At 32.4% G+C, this 15977-nt stretch overlaps 1 protein-coding gene across 1 annotated transcript; it reads right to left on the bottom strand.

Annotated features, from left to right (window-relative positions):
- Positions 1-1723: 1723 nt before the first annotated feature.
- LOC107852742 (glyceraldehyde-3-phosphate dehydrogenase, cytosolic) lies at positions 1724-4344 on the bottom strand. The gene is made up of 10 exons (XM_016697782.2): positions 4145-4344; positions 3951-4051; positions 3731-3846; positions 3553-3652; positions 2976-3183; positions 2799-2896; positions 2483-2625; positions 2316-2399; positions 2134-2223; positions 1724-2032 (listed from the first exon to the last, which is right to left on the bottom strand). The coding sequence occupies exons 1-10, from the start codon at positions 4170-4172 to the stop codon at positions 1987-1989; spliced, it is 1014 nt and encodes a 337-aa protein (XP_016553268.1). The 5' UTR covers positions 4173-4344; the 3' UTR covers positions 1724-1986.
- Positions 4345-15977: the final 11633 nt, after the last annotated feature.

Genomic DNA, 15977 nt, shown 5'->3' with positions numbered 1-15977 from the left:
TTTGCTTTCAAATTTATCTCTTTTGTGCATTTGTGGGAATTGATTAGGAAGCTTGAATTATGTAAGTAATAGTTGCTTAAATTTTAGAGTCTTGTAATATTTTGATACTCGATATTGGTATAATTCGCTATGGTTAAATTAGTTCCGACAGAATGTTGAGTTGCCTGATATACTAGTTAATTGTTCAGCAGTATTTTTCAAAAATTATTTTTTCTCTCACCAATCAAACAACTAAAAACATTTTTTAGAAAAATATTTTCCACCCACCAACCAAAACATGAGAAAATAAGTAAAAAATCAACTTATTTTTCACGAAAATATTTTCCATCATACCAAACACATCTAGATTGTGCACTTATTTAGTGCACAATTCTTTTTATTCAACATTGTACACTTATTTAGTGCACAATCTATTTACTTATAGATATACACTTATTTCACGGTCCAATTTAATTTTTTCTTAAAGATTGTGCACTTTTTTAGTGTACAATCCATTTATTTATAGATTGTGCACAAAAAAATGCACAGTATATTATTTTTCGATTGTGCATTTTTTTAACCACATTCAGTGGATAAAAGATAATCTTTATATGATTTGGGTTAAGACCAGCTATAATGTAGGGATTTTCTTTACCTCGTTTTCTAATGTTTTGGCCGGAAGGTGGCAGCTATTTTGAGGATGAGAAGCGCAGGAAAGAGTCCATTTTGAAATGAATTCACTTTTTCTTAAGAATTTGTAAGGAAAACAGAAATTTCAAAGTTTTTGCTTGTTCATTTCCTTGACACACAATTAACTCCTTTGTAGAACTTGGACCAATTCTCAGCAGACGAGAATAAGGATGCGGTTCGTGCTTTTGAACTCTCCCTTCAAGAATCAAAGGGAAAAGAAACATATACAGGTGGTGAGGGTCAATGATGTAGTCTTTTCATCTCGCCTTTTTAAGCTAATTGTTGTTTCAGCAAAAAGTTTGTATTTTCAACTCTAGCCACTACTTTCAAGATTTTGGGACTTAGGCTATCTTATATATAGATTTGGTCATTTTTTCTGTTAGCTTTTGTGCATAATATATTATTTTTGGATTGTGCACTTTCGTTTTAGTACACTCCATTCATTTATAGAATGTGCATAAAAATGGACCATATAAATAAATAAATTATACACTAAAAAAAATACATAATAAAAAATTAATATATTGTGCACTTTTTTAGTGCACTCCATTTATTTATAGAATGTGCATAAAAATGAACGATATAAATAAATGAATTGTGCACTAAAAAACTGCACAATAAAAAATTAATTATATTATGCACTTTTTTAATATACAATCTATAAATAAATAAATTATACAATAAAAAGTGTGCAATTTTTTAAAAAAGTAAATTCTCCCATGAAAATAAATATATATCTATTAATAAATAAATTATATACTAAATAAGTACACAATATTGAATAAATAAGTGCACAATCCATATAAATTGTATACTTATAAAAGCCCAATACCTCTTTTAAGGGCATCAATCTTCCATTAAAATCTAAATGCCCAATCTCAACTTCAACTTTTTTAAGGGCATCAACCTTTTATTAAAATCTACAGATATTGTGCAAAGTGATAAAGTCAATTTTAATACTTTTTTTACGACATGGATTGATATTTTTTTTAATTTCGCAGCATATTTTAGTTCCGAACTGTGTTGTCAAATAATAATAAGCCCCACAAAAATATGACATACACACCTCACTCATAATATAAAAATTTACAGCCAAGCGATGGTTAACTAATTGATATTGGAAAAAGTAAAGTTCCATTCTGCCACAACAAATCAAAGGTAAAAAGACCAAGATTCCTCAAACATGACACAGGTTCCTCTCTGGTTATTCCATTACATTTTAAACTAAACAAGAAGACCACTCCCGGCCAGAAAACTAAATACTTCAATGATTCAACAAAAAACGAAACAGGCTGTCCTTTCTCCAGCATCAAAGCCTCAAGCAACAGAAGCCATGTGGCAGATCAAATCAATCACTCGGGAGCTGCATAAATGAGAAATATGTGTTGTAATCAAGAATTGGCACCGTAAAAAATTCCAAAGCTAGTGTGTGAAGATGAGCAAAGAGAAGTTGATGCACACTACCTGTAACCCCACTCGTTGTCATACCATGACACAAGTTTCACGAATTTCTTGCTCAAGGCAATTCCAGCCTTGGCATCGAAAATGCTCGACCTGAACCAAAAATTAAATTTCACATTAGACCACACACTGTTCAAGAATTAAGTGTACACCCCCTTCTGAGTAAACTGAACAAAAGCATATACCTGCTGTCACCAACAAAGTCCGTGGAAACAACATCATCTTCGGTGAAACCCAAGATACCCTTCAACTTACCCTCTGATTCCTCCCTATGAGCAGAGAACACAGAAATCAGTTTTGCTTCACAAGGAACCAACAATAGAACAACACAAGTGATCAAACAGACACTCACTTGATTGCAGCCTTAATGTCATCATAAGAGGCTTCTTTCTCTAGTCTTACAGTAAGATCCACAACAGATACATCCACAGTTGGAACTCTAAAGGCCATTCCTGTCAATTTGCCATTAAGGGCTGGGAGCACTTTTCCAACAGCCTACATATAATGAATTCAACTTGATCAAACAATATAAAAGTGTATTAAATCTATCAGCAAGTAAAAGGGATCTGCTTTGGAACTTTAAAGACAAATCGATTAAAACCTTGTCAAATAATCAAAGGCCTAAGGTATCATGTGATAGTGTAATGACACAGATATTGGAAAACTACCTTGGCTGCACCAGTGCTGCTAGGAATGATGTTGAATGAAGCAGCTCTTCCACCTCTCCAATCCTTCATGGATGGACCATCAACAGTCTTCTGGGTGGCTGAGCAACAAAACATAGCAGGTTACAAACTAGATACAAAAAATTCATCATATTCAAAGTTAACTAAGAAAACACTGACCAGTCATGGCATGGACAGTGGTCATGAGACCCTCGACAATGCCAAACCTATCATTGATAACCTTAGCCAAAGGTGCAAGGCAGTTAGTAGTACAACTAGCATTGGAGACAATGTCCAAGTCTGGCTTGTACTCATTCTCGTTGACACCCACAACAAACATGGGGGCATCTTTGCTAGGAGCAGAGATCACAACCTTCTTGGCACCACCCTAACCACACAAACATACAAAATCAATTAATTTCAACTTTGATTTCGATTAAGAGAGAATATCCTTGTCGTGATTTACGAACTAATAAACTTGATTGAAAAATCGAGGTTAAAATGTACATAGGATGTTCCTATAAAGCACATTTTATTTATTTATTTTATTGAATGACAAGGTTATTAAAGAAAAACTAATAAAAGCAGGACATCGCATTGTTTTCTCCGCAAGCATAGATCTAACACAATAAACAAGATCTAAAATGTTCCAATGAAGTACATAAATACTAGAGGCTATATCAATGATAAATCAAATCTAACAGCAGAAATGCAGATGGAGAAATCAAATAGTTAAATGAAAGCAGATGAATGATACCTTCAAGTGAGCAGCCGCCTTGTCCATGTCAGTGAAGACACCAGTTGATTCAACAACGAAGTCAGCACCAGCTTCAGCCCATGGGATTTCTTCTGGATTCCTTTAGCAATTAGCGCAAATTTATTCAGCACCAAACAAAACTAAAATACAAGCATAAAATCTAGGTTATATAACAAACCTGATTCCAAAGACTCTTACAGATTTCTCACCAAAGAGAAGAGTCTTCTCGTCTTGGACCTTAAGCTCGTGGTGCTTCCATTGTCCATGTACTGTATCATACTTAAACATGTATGTCTACAAACAAATAACAGATAAAAGAGATCCAAAGTTAGTCTCTCACAGATCCACACAAAACTATACAATCACTAAATAGATCTAGCAAAACAAACTGTACCAACCATGTAATCAGTAGAGATAAATGGATCATTCACCGCAACTAGTTCAACGTCATCTCTCTGGAGAGCAACTCTAGCGACCAAACGACCAATCCTGCCAAATCCTGATTCAAATTTTAAAAAAAAAAAAAATCAACAAACACGGGCAGATCCAACACAATTAAAAATAATAAAATTACTATAGTAAAAGAAGTTACCGTTGATTCCGATCTTAAGCTTTGCCATGGCGGAAAAAATGGGGAGAAAACTGTAATGAAAGAAATTTGGTTCTGTAATAAAGTAAGAGAATACCAAGAGTCAAATGTAAGTTGCAAGAAGTGTAGGTTCTGTAGTGGGGAATATAAAGGGGTAAGCAGGGGGGGCGAAGCACGTGAGTGGTGTCACGTGAGTAGTGTTTGTCTTGGTGAAAAAGAAACAAGATTGCCGAGACAGCAAGCATGGTTTGAACCGTCGGAAACTTCTAGAAACTAATTCTTTCTTATAATCAATTTAATTTGTCATAAAGTTTAAAAAAATAAAGAATACTTTTGAATTTTATGACCTTAAATTAAAATTATGTTAAATATATTAAAATGTCTTTTAATCTTGTAATTTCAAATATGTAACGTGCAAAGTTGAAAATTAAAATATTATAAAAATTAAAAAAAAATTATATATTTTTAAATTAATCTAAAGGAAAAATAGGTCATTCTTTGTTAAATAGTGAAAATAGGTAATACTTGGGGTTATAGTGTTTCAAACCTGGCGGATCAGGTTGATTTGGAATTTTTGAAAATCAAGATGTAAATTTCTTCCTTACGTATCCCACAGATTTACAGAAGTATTCCTTTCAATTTTTTAAATTTGTTTCATTTGAATTATGTTTATATTTTTAAATATTTATTTTTTAAATTTTTTAAAAATAATATAACAAAAATTTTCTATTATGTCACTATTCAATATCATAAAAAAAAGGAAAATTTAATTAATAATATATTAATAAATTGCTTTTATTTAATAATAAATAAAATGGAGGGAGCATTGAATAACCGCTAATCTATATCTATAATATATCTATATTTATATCTATATCTATATTTATATTTAAATCTACATCTGCATCTATATCTACATCTACAATATATTAAAAGTGTAAAGTACCTTAGGTATATTGTTTGAACTTTTTACTCTTCATTAAAAAGTCTTTACTTTAGACAAAATCGTCTTTTCAATATTTTTTTCTAATATTTAAGATTTAAAAATTAATTAAATATATTTATGATAAAACATTTCCTTATTAGAAGTCATCAAAACTAATGACAATTAATATTTTTTTCATTAGTTTAAAAATTTTAAATCAACTAAATTTAATTTTAAAAAGATTTGAAAAATTTTAAAATAAATATAAAAGCGTTAGAATAAGAAAAATTTTAAAAATGTCAATTTCTAAAAGTATTAAGTACATAATAAGAATATAAATCATTAAATAAATAAGAAATTTAAAATATAAAGGAAGAATTCTAAATTATAGAAAAATAATTAGGTGTTTATTTTTAATAGTAGAACAATATTTCATTAAATAAATAAGAAATTTAAAATTTAAAATATAAAGAAAGAATTCTAAATTATAGAAAAATAATTAGATGTTTATTTTCAATAGTAGAACAATAATTAATTTTCCTTTTGAATGAAGAATGTTTTAGGAGTGTGAAATCAATTAAAACTTCCATAATTAAACTATTATATACGAATTCCTAATTATAGATAGAACAAAATATAAGAACTAACATTAATTTACACCAAAAATACATTATAATCATTATACTTTTGATTGAAAAGAAATGAAAATTTTGTTGTATACTTACTTCTAGGTTTGGAATTCATCTAAGTTTTCTTTGTTTGACATTCTTATATCCATTAGGATTCATTATAAATTTAATTTTTAAAAATAATTAAATATAAATATTTTTAATTAGGGATATTCAATTAAATTAATCTTATTACTCGATTGTATTCTTACGAAACTCATTCATGTTTCAAATAGTTAGAAGTCTTAAAACATCTCACGGCTTATTGCAATATGCCAGATCTATATAAATTATATTTCTGGACAATTATGTCACAATAAAAATATAATGTTTAATATATGCAAAGAGTCCTAAAATTCATTGAAAACTTCGTCACCAGCCCCTCTATTTATTTTGAATCCAATAAAAATTAAATAAATAAGCTTTACCCTGTCTTGATGAGTTGTATGTCTATTCACTCTAAACTATAAAATATTTAAGTATAAAATCCATCTCGATAAGTTATATGAAGATTCTTGAACTGTAGAATATTTTAAGTATAAAATCCATCTCGATGAGTTACACGCTAGGGTCGAGATCCATTAATCTTTGAGCTTGAATTATAAAATGTTTGAAGTATCAAATTTTGAGCTTTATTGAAAATTAAGAGGTATGATAGGGTAAGAATTCATACTGAATTTTTTTTAATTGAGTAATTTTATATATGTGTTAAATTTGACTCTTACCTTAATTTTGCATATGATTTTATGTTGTTGCACTGTTTATCTTAAGGTTCTTGTCCAAGAAAAGTTTGAGTATTCAGTTTTGGATTTCAAAAATATCAAGGAATTACCAACCCCCTAGATTCCATAACATTATGTGTATAAAGTATCAATTTAGTTAATTTCAATTGTCTGTGGTACACTGTAGACATGAACTTATGCTTTAGGAACTTATCATGATTAGGATTTACTTTACTTTTTAATGACAGCAACCATACCAACAATTTATCTATCAAAATCATGGAAGAGTGGTAGATTATAAGACGCATCCAAATATTTGCAAGGAGTCTTCCATCTTCCAACAAAGATTCGTAAGAGGCTTTTTAAGATTCGCAACATGCTAGATGTGGATTCCTTCAAGTAATAGATCTTCGATCCTCGGTGAACATTGATTGAGTGGAGAAAAGTATCTTAACGTGTAGGATCATTGATAATTTACTTTGAGTTGTTAGAAATGTCTCTCTCCTATTTTAATTTCCTAGATAGATATTATTATATTAAAATATGAAGAATCTTTGAAAAGTGAGTTCAACTTTTTACACTTCACTAAAAATCTCCGTAATAGATAAAATTATTTAATTTTAAATAATTAAACATTACATGTGCGAGGCATGTGCAGTTAAACTAGTAAGATTAATAGCTAAAAATAAAAGGCCAATTTTCATTAAAAATAAATATTAGTAGTAAAAGTAATATTAGCAGAAGTGATTTATCTCATTTAAGAGGTCACGAATTATTTGGCTGGACGGTAATGTGTTATAAGACTGTTTGATCAAACTTTTTTTTTTTCTCAAAGTGCTTATTTTTCTGAAAAGTAAGGTGTCTGGCCAAATATTTGGGAGAAAAAAATGCTTGTAGGGAATAGCAGAAGCAATTTTTCAAAAGTTAAAAAAAAGTAGTTTCTCTTTAAAAATATCAATTTGTGAAGAAAACAAGCAAAAACTCGAAGAATTCCATGGAGGAAACCCAATTTGAAGTCGGTGAAAAAGAAAGTAAAGAGAGAAAAATATCTTCTTATTAGAAACTGAAAAAAGAATCAATTGTCACTGTATAAGTCAACTACACTATATATAAAAAGGTACAATACAAAATAATTAATGAGTTATGTGCTTTAGTCTGGGCATGGGTCAGTATCAATAGGACCTGGTGAATGTAGTTCATGATGTATGTTAACATGCCTCAACAAGCTAGGGGGTGAGAAAACACCCATCTTGAAAAGAAGGAACTGATGATGAACACCAGGAAGAGGCTTCGTCAAAATGTCAACAAGTTGAGACTGAAACGCAATATGATAAAGTGTAAGCAAACTAATAACAAGCTTTTCACGAACAAAATAATAGTCAAGCTCAATATATTTGGTGCACTCATGAGCAATAGAGCTCTTGGCAATACTGATAGCAACTCTTTTATCACAGAAAAAAGAAATTAAAGAGGAAACTGAAACACCAGATTAGCAAGCATCAAACCAACCAAGTGAGTTTAGCTACAATCTTTCTCAAGGCTCTATATTTAGCTTCTGTAAATGATAAGGAGACAGTAAGTTATTTCATGGACTTCCACCCAATGTGATAAAATAGGCAATGACAGACCTTCTAGAAGTTGGGTAAGTAGCCCAATCAGAATAAGAGAATGCATGAGCCAAAAATATAAAGAATTATTAAATAAAATACATTTGTCAGGATACTTGTTTAAGTGCCTCAAAACATGCAAACCAGTTAAGAAATGAGTAGATCTAGGAGCATTTAAGAACTGACTTAGATATTGTACTAAAAGGGAGATATCGGGTCTTGTATGTTGCAAGAAGTTGAACTTTCTAACCAATCCTCTATAGTTGGAAGGGTCCCAAAGAAAATCACCTAATACAAAGGTAAGTTTAGAAGTAATATCCAATGGAGTGGCAACAAGAGTTGTAGAGGAACAACTAAATTCAGATAGTACGTCTTTGGAGAGCTTACATTGATAAATTATAATACCATTAGCAACCTTGGAAACCTTAAGGCCTAAAAAATAATGGGTATCCTCAAGTTTCTTAAATCTGATTTGGCAATCCAAAAAAATATTTAAAAGAATCCATTTATACTACATCATCACCAGCAAGCAAAATATCATCAACATAGACAAAATTAAAATAATAGAGGAACCAAAAGACTTAGTGAAAAGAGAATAGTTATTCATGCTGGAGGAGTAACCTCTAGAAAATAAAATAGTAGATAGTGTAGTAAACCACTACTTGAAGGCATGCTTAAGCCCATAAAGAGACTTCTTAAGTTTAAAAACAAGAGGGAAGAGGAAGATGAAGAAATAGTGAGACTAAGCGAAAGTTTCATATATACCTTCTCAGAAAGATTCATATATAAGAAGACATTATTGGCATCAAGTTGGTATACTATCTAAGAATTCTTGACAACAAAGGCAAGAAGAACCTTGATGGTTGTGAATTTCACCACAGTATAGAAAGTCTCAGTATCACCTAAATCAGCTTCCTATCCTATCTATCTATAAGAGTTGCTTGACACTCAAGCGTGAGAGCAAGGGATCACCCAACGAATGGATGAGCTTCTTCGGCTCGAATCGAGGAATCCCTTAGGGTTCTTTGGAGACATCTCTCACTATAAGCCTAGCTTTATACCTCTCAATGCTATCATTAACTTTCATTTTAATCTTATATACCCATTTACATGAGATAACTTTCTTATGTGGTGGTAAAGAAATAATTTCCCAGGTCTGATTTGCCTTTGAAAACTAAAATTCTTTCATTATGGAATCTGGACATGTAGGATTATACACTACTTGATGATAGGATACTAGTTCTCATAAGCATACCACATGAGAGAAAGAAATGGTGAATGTGTATGTAGAATAACACAAATAATTTTGGAGGTAAAATGGAGGGGCAATATGCCTAGTAGACCTCCTCAAAATATGGTGTATAACAAAGAGAGAAGGTGCATCTGAAGAACCAAGAGAAATTAAAGAGGAAGAGGAAACATGTTTAGTAAAATGAGAAGGTGAAATGTGAGAAGAAGAAAAAAACTTAGAATATGAGGAGGTAGGAAGGAGGGTATGTTCATCAAAAGACACCTCCCTTGAGATGAAGATAGATTTGGTGAAAATATTAAGGAGTTTGTAAGCTTTCTTGCAAAAATAATAGCCAAGAAAAATGGAAAAAATTACTCTAGGTTGGAGCTTGTCTCTTAAAGAAAGGGAAACTATAGCATATACAAGACAAGACACCCAAAAGACCTTAAATAAAAATAAGTAGGGTGACCATATAAAACTTTATAAGGGGTTTTGTTTAAAAACAACAAAAAGATGGAAACATATTCATTAAATAGGTGGTAGTGAGAAAACACTTATAGGTAACTTGGATTGAAAAAGAAATCTTCTAGAGGTTTTCAAAAAATATTTATTCTTTTTTTCAACCACCCCATTTTATTGGGTGTGTGAGAGCAAGAAGTTTGGTGGAGTATGCCTAGAGAAATGAGAAACTAAGTATGGGTGGAAGCAGAACCTAGCTCAAAGGTATTGTTAGTTCTGATAACTTTGATTGAAGTATGAAACTGAGTGTTAATCATAGTAATAAAAACCTTAATCACAGAGAATGCATTGCTTTTACAGAAAAGAAAAAAGGTGTTTGTCATTCTACTTTTATCATCTACAATGGTAAGAAGGTATCTAAATTCATTGTAGGTGTAGGTGCGATAGAGATCCCAGAGGTCAATATGGACAAGATGGAACAAAGAGGTGGAATAGGATAGGAGCCCTTGTTGTCTTGAAATAGGACAAATGAGACAAGAACAACACTGTTTAGAAGAGAATTTACAAGGTAAATAAGGAATAGTAATCGTTTTTCCAAAAGGCATATGACCTATTCTTTAATGCCAAACAACATCAATTTTATTCAAATGAGAAGTGCTATTACAATATAGCAATATAGTAGAATGTGGAACATCAAAAAAACTATAAGTGGATGAAACAACACAAGGATTAACCGAAGATGGAGAAAATACATTAGCCTTAAAATGAGATATGTTACACCTTTGAAATTTTGATAATCTACAAATTATTCCATAAGGGACCTGATAAACAACTTATTCAATATCTATGGGACCCAATATCATTTGAAGTTATCCCTTTATAATGACTTGCTTGACCATATTTGGAAGTTCTACTTTCCTGTAGAAAGTTGGTGGCATGACAGTCGAGTAGCTGAACCTTGACCAATAGGATGACACCTTGGTTTTGTTGTATCATATAAAAGAATCATATATTATTTTTTGCAAACATCAATATTAAAATTCTCAAAAGCAAAAGTCATCTTGAACACAACTTATATAAGGGACCTGATTGCTTGCTCATCTTAATCTTGTGTGTGTTGTGTTTTTATTTTTTTTTGGTTTCATATTGTAAATCTACTCCCAAGTTATAAAAGATAGTATATGTATAGCTTGTCCAAGTCTTAGTTCGAGTCAAGGCAGTTATAGTTAGTTGGTCGAGTCATTTGTAAATTGGTAAAGTGATTGTTCTCATCGTTTGTGGTATTGCTGCCTAGGATTTGTTACTAGAGTTAGTCAATTGTAAATGTGTTAGAGTTATCACACTTGTCTTGTAATAGAGTTATTACAAGAGCTGGTGATTATATGAGTTTTCAATCACTTATTTGCTTGAAGAATAGTGGAGTCTGAAAATCCTAATGGCAGGTCATGGATTTTACTTTCCTTGAGCAAGAGGTTTCCGCATAAACTTGGTGTGTTCTTATTATCCTTCTTACCTTTCATTTTGCACTGCACTAATATCTTAGGGACCAGGTCCTCTTGTATTCGGTGGACCCATAGAATCCATCAATTGGTATCTGAGCTAGCTATATCTAAAAGGTTAACCCCAAGAGAGGATCCAGTTCAAAAATGGCTACTCTTCCAAACCTGAAAGAAAGACAGTCCACCACTAAACCTCTAATATTCAATGGTTAATACTGTGGTTAGTGGAAAACAAGAATGTATAATCTCATAATGGCAGAAAATAGTGAACTAATAGATGTAATCCTAGATGGTCACATATTCCCATAAGAGAAGTGAATGAAGAGGATTCACTAGATTAGTCCCCTAGACTCAAAGGGAGTATAATGAAGATAATCGCAAGAAAATCAAAAAAACTAAAATGTAAAGAAGTTTCTAGTATGTGGTATAGGACCTGATGAGTATAATAGGATCTCTGTGTACGAGTCTACTAAAGAGATTTGGGGTTGTCTGAAAATTGCACATGAGGGTACCAGCCAAGTAAAAGAGTTAAAGGTTGACATGATTAGCACATAATATGAAACCTTCACCATAAAAGAGGGAGAAACTATTCAGAAAATGCGTATAATATTTACATCCATCACAAGTAAATTGCACAGTCTAGGTAAGGACATCAGGTCTTCTAAGCAAGTAAGAAAAGTGCTTAGTATTCTTCCCAAGTCAAAGGACGTAAGGTCAATGCTATTATTGAAGCAAGGCACCTGAAAATCCTTATAATGGACGAGCTCATAGGACACCTTAAGACCTATGAAATAAAGAAGTAGCAAGAGTAGGATAAGAAAAGACTCAAGAAAGAGAAGACTTTGGCACTTAAAGCAGCCAAAGGTGAAGACCGTGAAGAGGATGAAGATGTGGCATACATAAACAAGATATTTCTCATGATTATGAGGAGAAATAAAGGATTTCAAAGACAAGGAAACTCAAGCAGATCAACTATAGGAAATGACGTATGTATAAGTACGAAAAGGATGATCATTTTATCAGGGATTACCCGATGCAGAAGGTAAAGCATAAGGATTATAAGAGAGGTGAACCAGATAAAGGAAAGCAGAAGGACTAAATTCCAGACAAAGTCAGAGAAAGAGAAGTTGTTGATTACGTTGTGAAATAAGCCCTAACAGCCTGAGGAGACTCATCTAGTAATTCTGATAACTCCCAACTCCTTGAGGAAATTTCAATGATGATTATTGAAAATCCAAATATTGCCTTTGATTCACTTTTGTATTCATGGCTAAATCCGATGATGAAGAGGTAACTCTTCTTAATATCAAACTAAATCTCAATAATTACTCTTTAAAAAGGATCAAAGGTATAGCAAGTGCTTTAATAGACTCTTTTGTTGAGCTTATTAATGAGAAGGATCTCTAGAGTGAAACTCTTAAAGTGTTTGAAAATTAAAAAAAATCTCTTTTGCTGTCAAAGTGTTTGAGTTGGGGGGAAAACTAAATGCGTTGTTAAAAGAAAATGATGATCTCAATGACTAGTGTTGAGATTTTTGTAGATCAATTTAAAGAAAAAGGGAAAGCCAGTAGTTTTCAGTTAGAACTTGAGGAGAGGTTAAAAAATTCTAAAGAACTTCTTGTAGCCTCCTTAAATAGAAATTCCCAACTAGAGAGGGACCTAGTCCAAGTCAAAGAAGACCTTCAAAAATCTGTTAAATGGATTGTCTCCTTCAAACTACTATCCAATCTAACAAATCAAATACTCAATGGTGTGCAAGATCTAGGTAGGAAAGCTATCAAATCCCCATACAACCCCTATAACAAGTATGTCTTTGTATTTGACAATCTGTTGTGTACCCATTATAGTAGAGACTGGCATCTAAAAAGGGATTATGATCCTAGAAAGGGGTTTGAGCAAAGTTGTACAATCTTAAGAAGAATAAGTTTAACAGGAAAACTGGTCCAAGGCACTAGGAACTTGGTCCTCATGTTAAAATGGTCCTTCAAGACTACCTAGATGGACTAATAAATCATTGATTTCTCTATTATCATTATATTGGGAACTCAAACTCAAATGGATTCCTAAGTCTAACAAATGATTGCTAATGTAGGTGAGAGTAAGAGGAAATAATCAATGTTGGTTCATGGATAGTGGTTGCTCTAAGCATATGACTGGAAGAACAAAAAACTTTCTTTCATTGAAGGAACTCTATGGTGTACGTGTCTCCTTTGGAAATGAAAAGGGAAAATATTGAAGGTGTGGGCATAATTGGGAGATCTCCTAATCATGACATTGAAAATGTGTATTTTGTCAATGGAATGAAGTATAGTCTTCTCAATGTGTCACAAATTTGTGACAAGGGAAATGAAGTAAACTTTTGTCAGATGGATACATTATGACTAGTCTCAGTTCAGGTGAAATGGTTCTGAGAGCAAAAAGATGCAAGAACATATATGTGGCAGATTTAACCTATGTATCAAGTAATGATCTAACATGTCTTAGTACACGGAGTGACAACACTGAGTTATGGCATCAAAGGCTACGACATGTGAGTTCATCATTGCTGAACAAATTGGTCATAAAGGACCTGGTCCATGGGATTCCTAAAATCAAATTTATAGAAGATAAGGTTTGTCATACTTGTGCTAGAGAAAAGAAGACAAGGTCCTCATTCAAATAAAAGAAACATCTTGAATTGTTGAATATAGATTTATGTAGACCTATCAGGGTTCAAAGCAGAGGAGAAAAGAGGCATATTTTTGTAATGATGGATGAATTTTCAAGATTCACCTGGAACATATTCTTAAGGTCCAAAGATGAAACTTTTGAATTATTCATCACCTTTGTCAAGAAGATTCAAGTTAAGTATAACTCGAAGGTTGCTGAGATAAGATTAGATCATGGAACTGAGTTTGAAACTATTAAGATGAACTAGTTTTGTTGAGAGCATGGAATCAATCACAATTTCTCAACACGTAGAACTTCCCAACAAAATAGAGTTGTGGAAAGAAAAACAAGACACTGATTGATATTGCTAGAACAATACTGATTAATTCTGGCTTTCTTAAGAATTTCTAAGGCAGTCAACATTGTATTCTATGTAACTAACAGATGCATAATCAAGTCCATGTTGAACAAGACTCCCTATGGGTTGATAAATAACAGAAAACCTAAGCTTTTGTACTTGCGGGCTTTTGGATGCTAGTGCTTTTTTTTTAAACAACGACAAAGATGATCTTGGGAAGTTTGATCCCAAGAGTGATGAGGGTGTGTTTGTTGGGTATTCATCAACCAGTAAAGCATACATGATCTTTAACCAAAAAACCTTATATGTAGTTTATGTTATCTTTAATGAATCAGGAAGCACAAAGGACTTAAGGTATAAGTATGATGCAGAACTGGAGGAGCTTGTTCAAATTCAAAGAAACACATTAAATGTTGGGGGAAGAGATCAGAAAAATAAAAAAAAAGAATAAGAATCAGAATGGTGAATGTCATGAGGATAATAATGTCAAAGTTAATGAGGGACTAGATCCTTTAGACAATGATCATGATAACGTAGGCTCACACTCTCAGCAGCTTAATAATCAAGCAAGTGAAGAATCTAGCCCCAATCTATTGGAGTCAAACATTAAAGGATCTAAGTGGAAGCACAATCCCTCCTATTCTTTGGAGAATCTCACATCACCTATGGACTATGGAATGCAAATTGGATCTAAGATAAGAAATCAAGCTGCCTTCTAAGCCTTCATCTCCACCATTGAACCAAACCATGTCAAAGAAGCACTGAAGGATGTTGACTGGGTCATTACTATGAAAAAAAAAACTAAATCAGTTTCACAGAAGTAAGGTGTGACACTTGGTCCCAGACCTACAGATAGAACCATCATAGGGACCAGGTGGTTCTATAGGAATAAAAAAAATAAACATGGAACCATTGTCAGAAATAAGCCTAGATTGGTAGTGCAAGGATATAATCAAGAGGAAGACATTTATTATGAAAAGACATTTGCCCCAGTAGCAAGAATGGAAGCAATTAGAATTCTTATTTCCTTTGTTGCCTATGTGAAGTTTAAACTATTTTAGATAGATGTTAAGAGTGCTTTCTTGAATGGTTACTTGAAAGAGGAGGTATATGTGAAACAACACCCCAGGGTTTTAGGATATTAATCATCCCAACCATGTCATGCAACTTGACAAGGCTCTATATGGCTTAAAGTAAGCTCCTAGATCCTGGTATGACACTCTCTAAATTTCTTCTTGAGAATGGGTTCAAGAGAGGGAAAATTGTTAACACCTTCTTTTTAAAGTTAAGAGGAACAAATATGCTGATAGTTTAAGTATATATGGATGACATTATTTTTGGAGAAACCTCAGACACTCTGCATAAAGACTTTGCCAAGCTTATGGGAAGTGAATTTGAGATGAGTATGACAGGAGAGTTAAATTTTTTCTTGGGACTGCAAATCAAACAGAATCATGTAGGGACTATGATCTACCAAAAGAGTAAATCAAAGAAATATTGAGTATATTCCATATAAATGATGCCAAGTCAATTGACACCCCTACAGGAACTAGCTACAATATGGACATTAATGAATCAGGACCTAAGGTGAATGAAATAATGTATAGAAGGATCATTTGAGCCCTTCTACACCTGATAGCTAGTAGACCTGATATTGTATTTAATGTTGGAATGTGTGTAAGATTCTAGGATTGTCCAAAGGAGTATCACTTGAAAAC

The sequence above is a fragment of the Capsicum annuum genome, chromosome 11 (genome assembly GCF_002878395.1).
Source record: "Capsicum annuum cultivar UCD-10X-F1 chromosome 11, UCD10Xv1.1, whole genome shotgun sequence".
Classification (NCBI taxonomy): domain Eukaryota; kingdom Viridiplantae; phylum Streptophyta; class Magnoliopsida; order Solanales; family Solanaceae; genus Capsicum; species Capsicum annuum.
The sequence above is the reverse complement of the archived record's forward strand: the minus strand, read 5'-3'. Positions and strand labels throughout refer to the sequence as shown.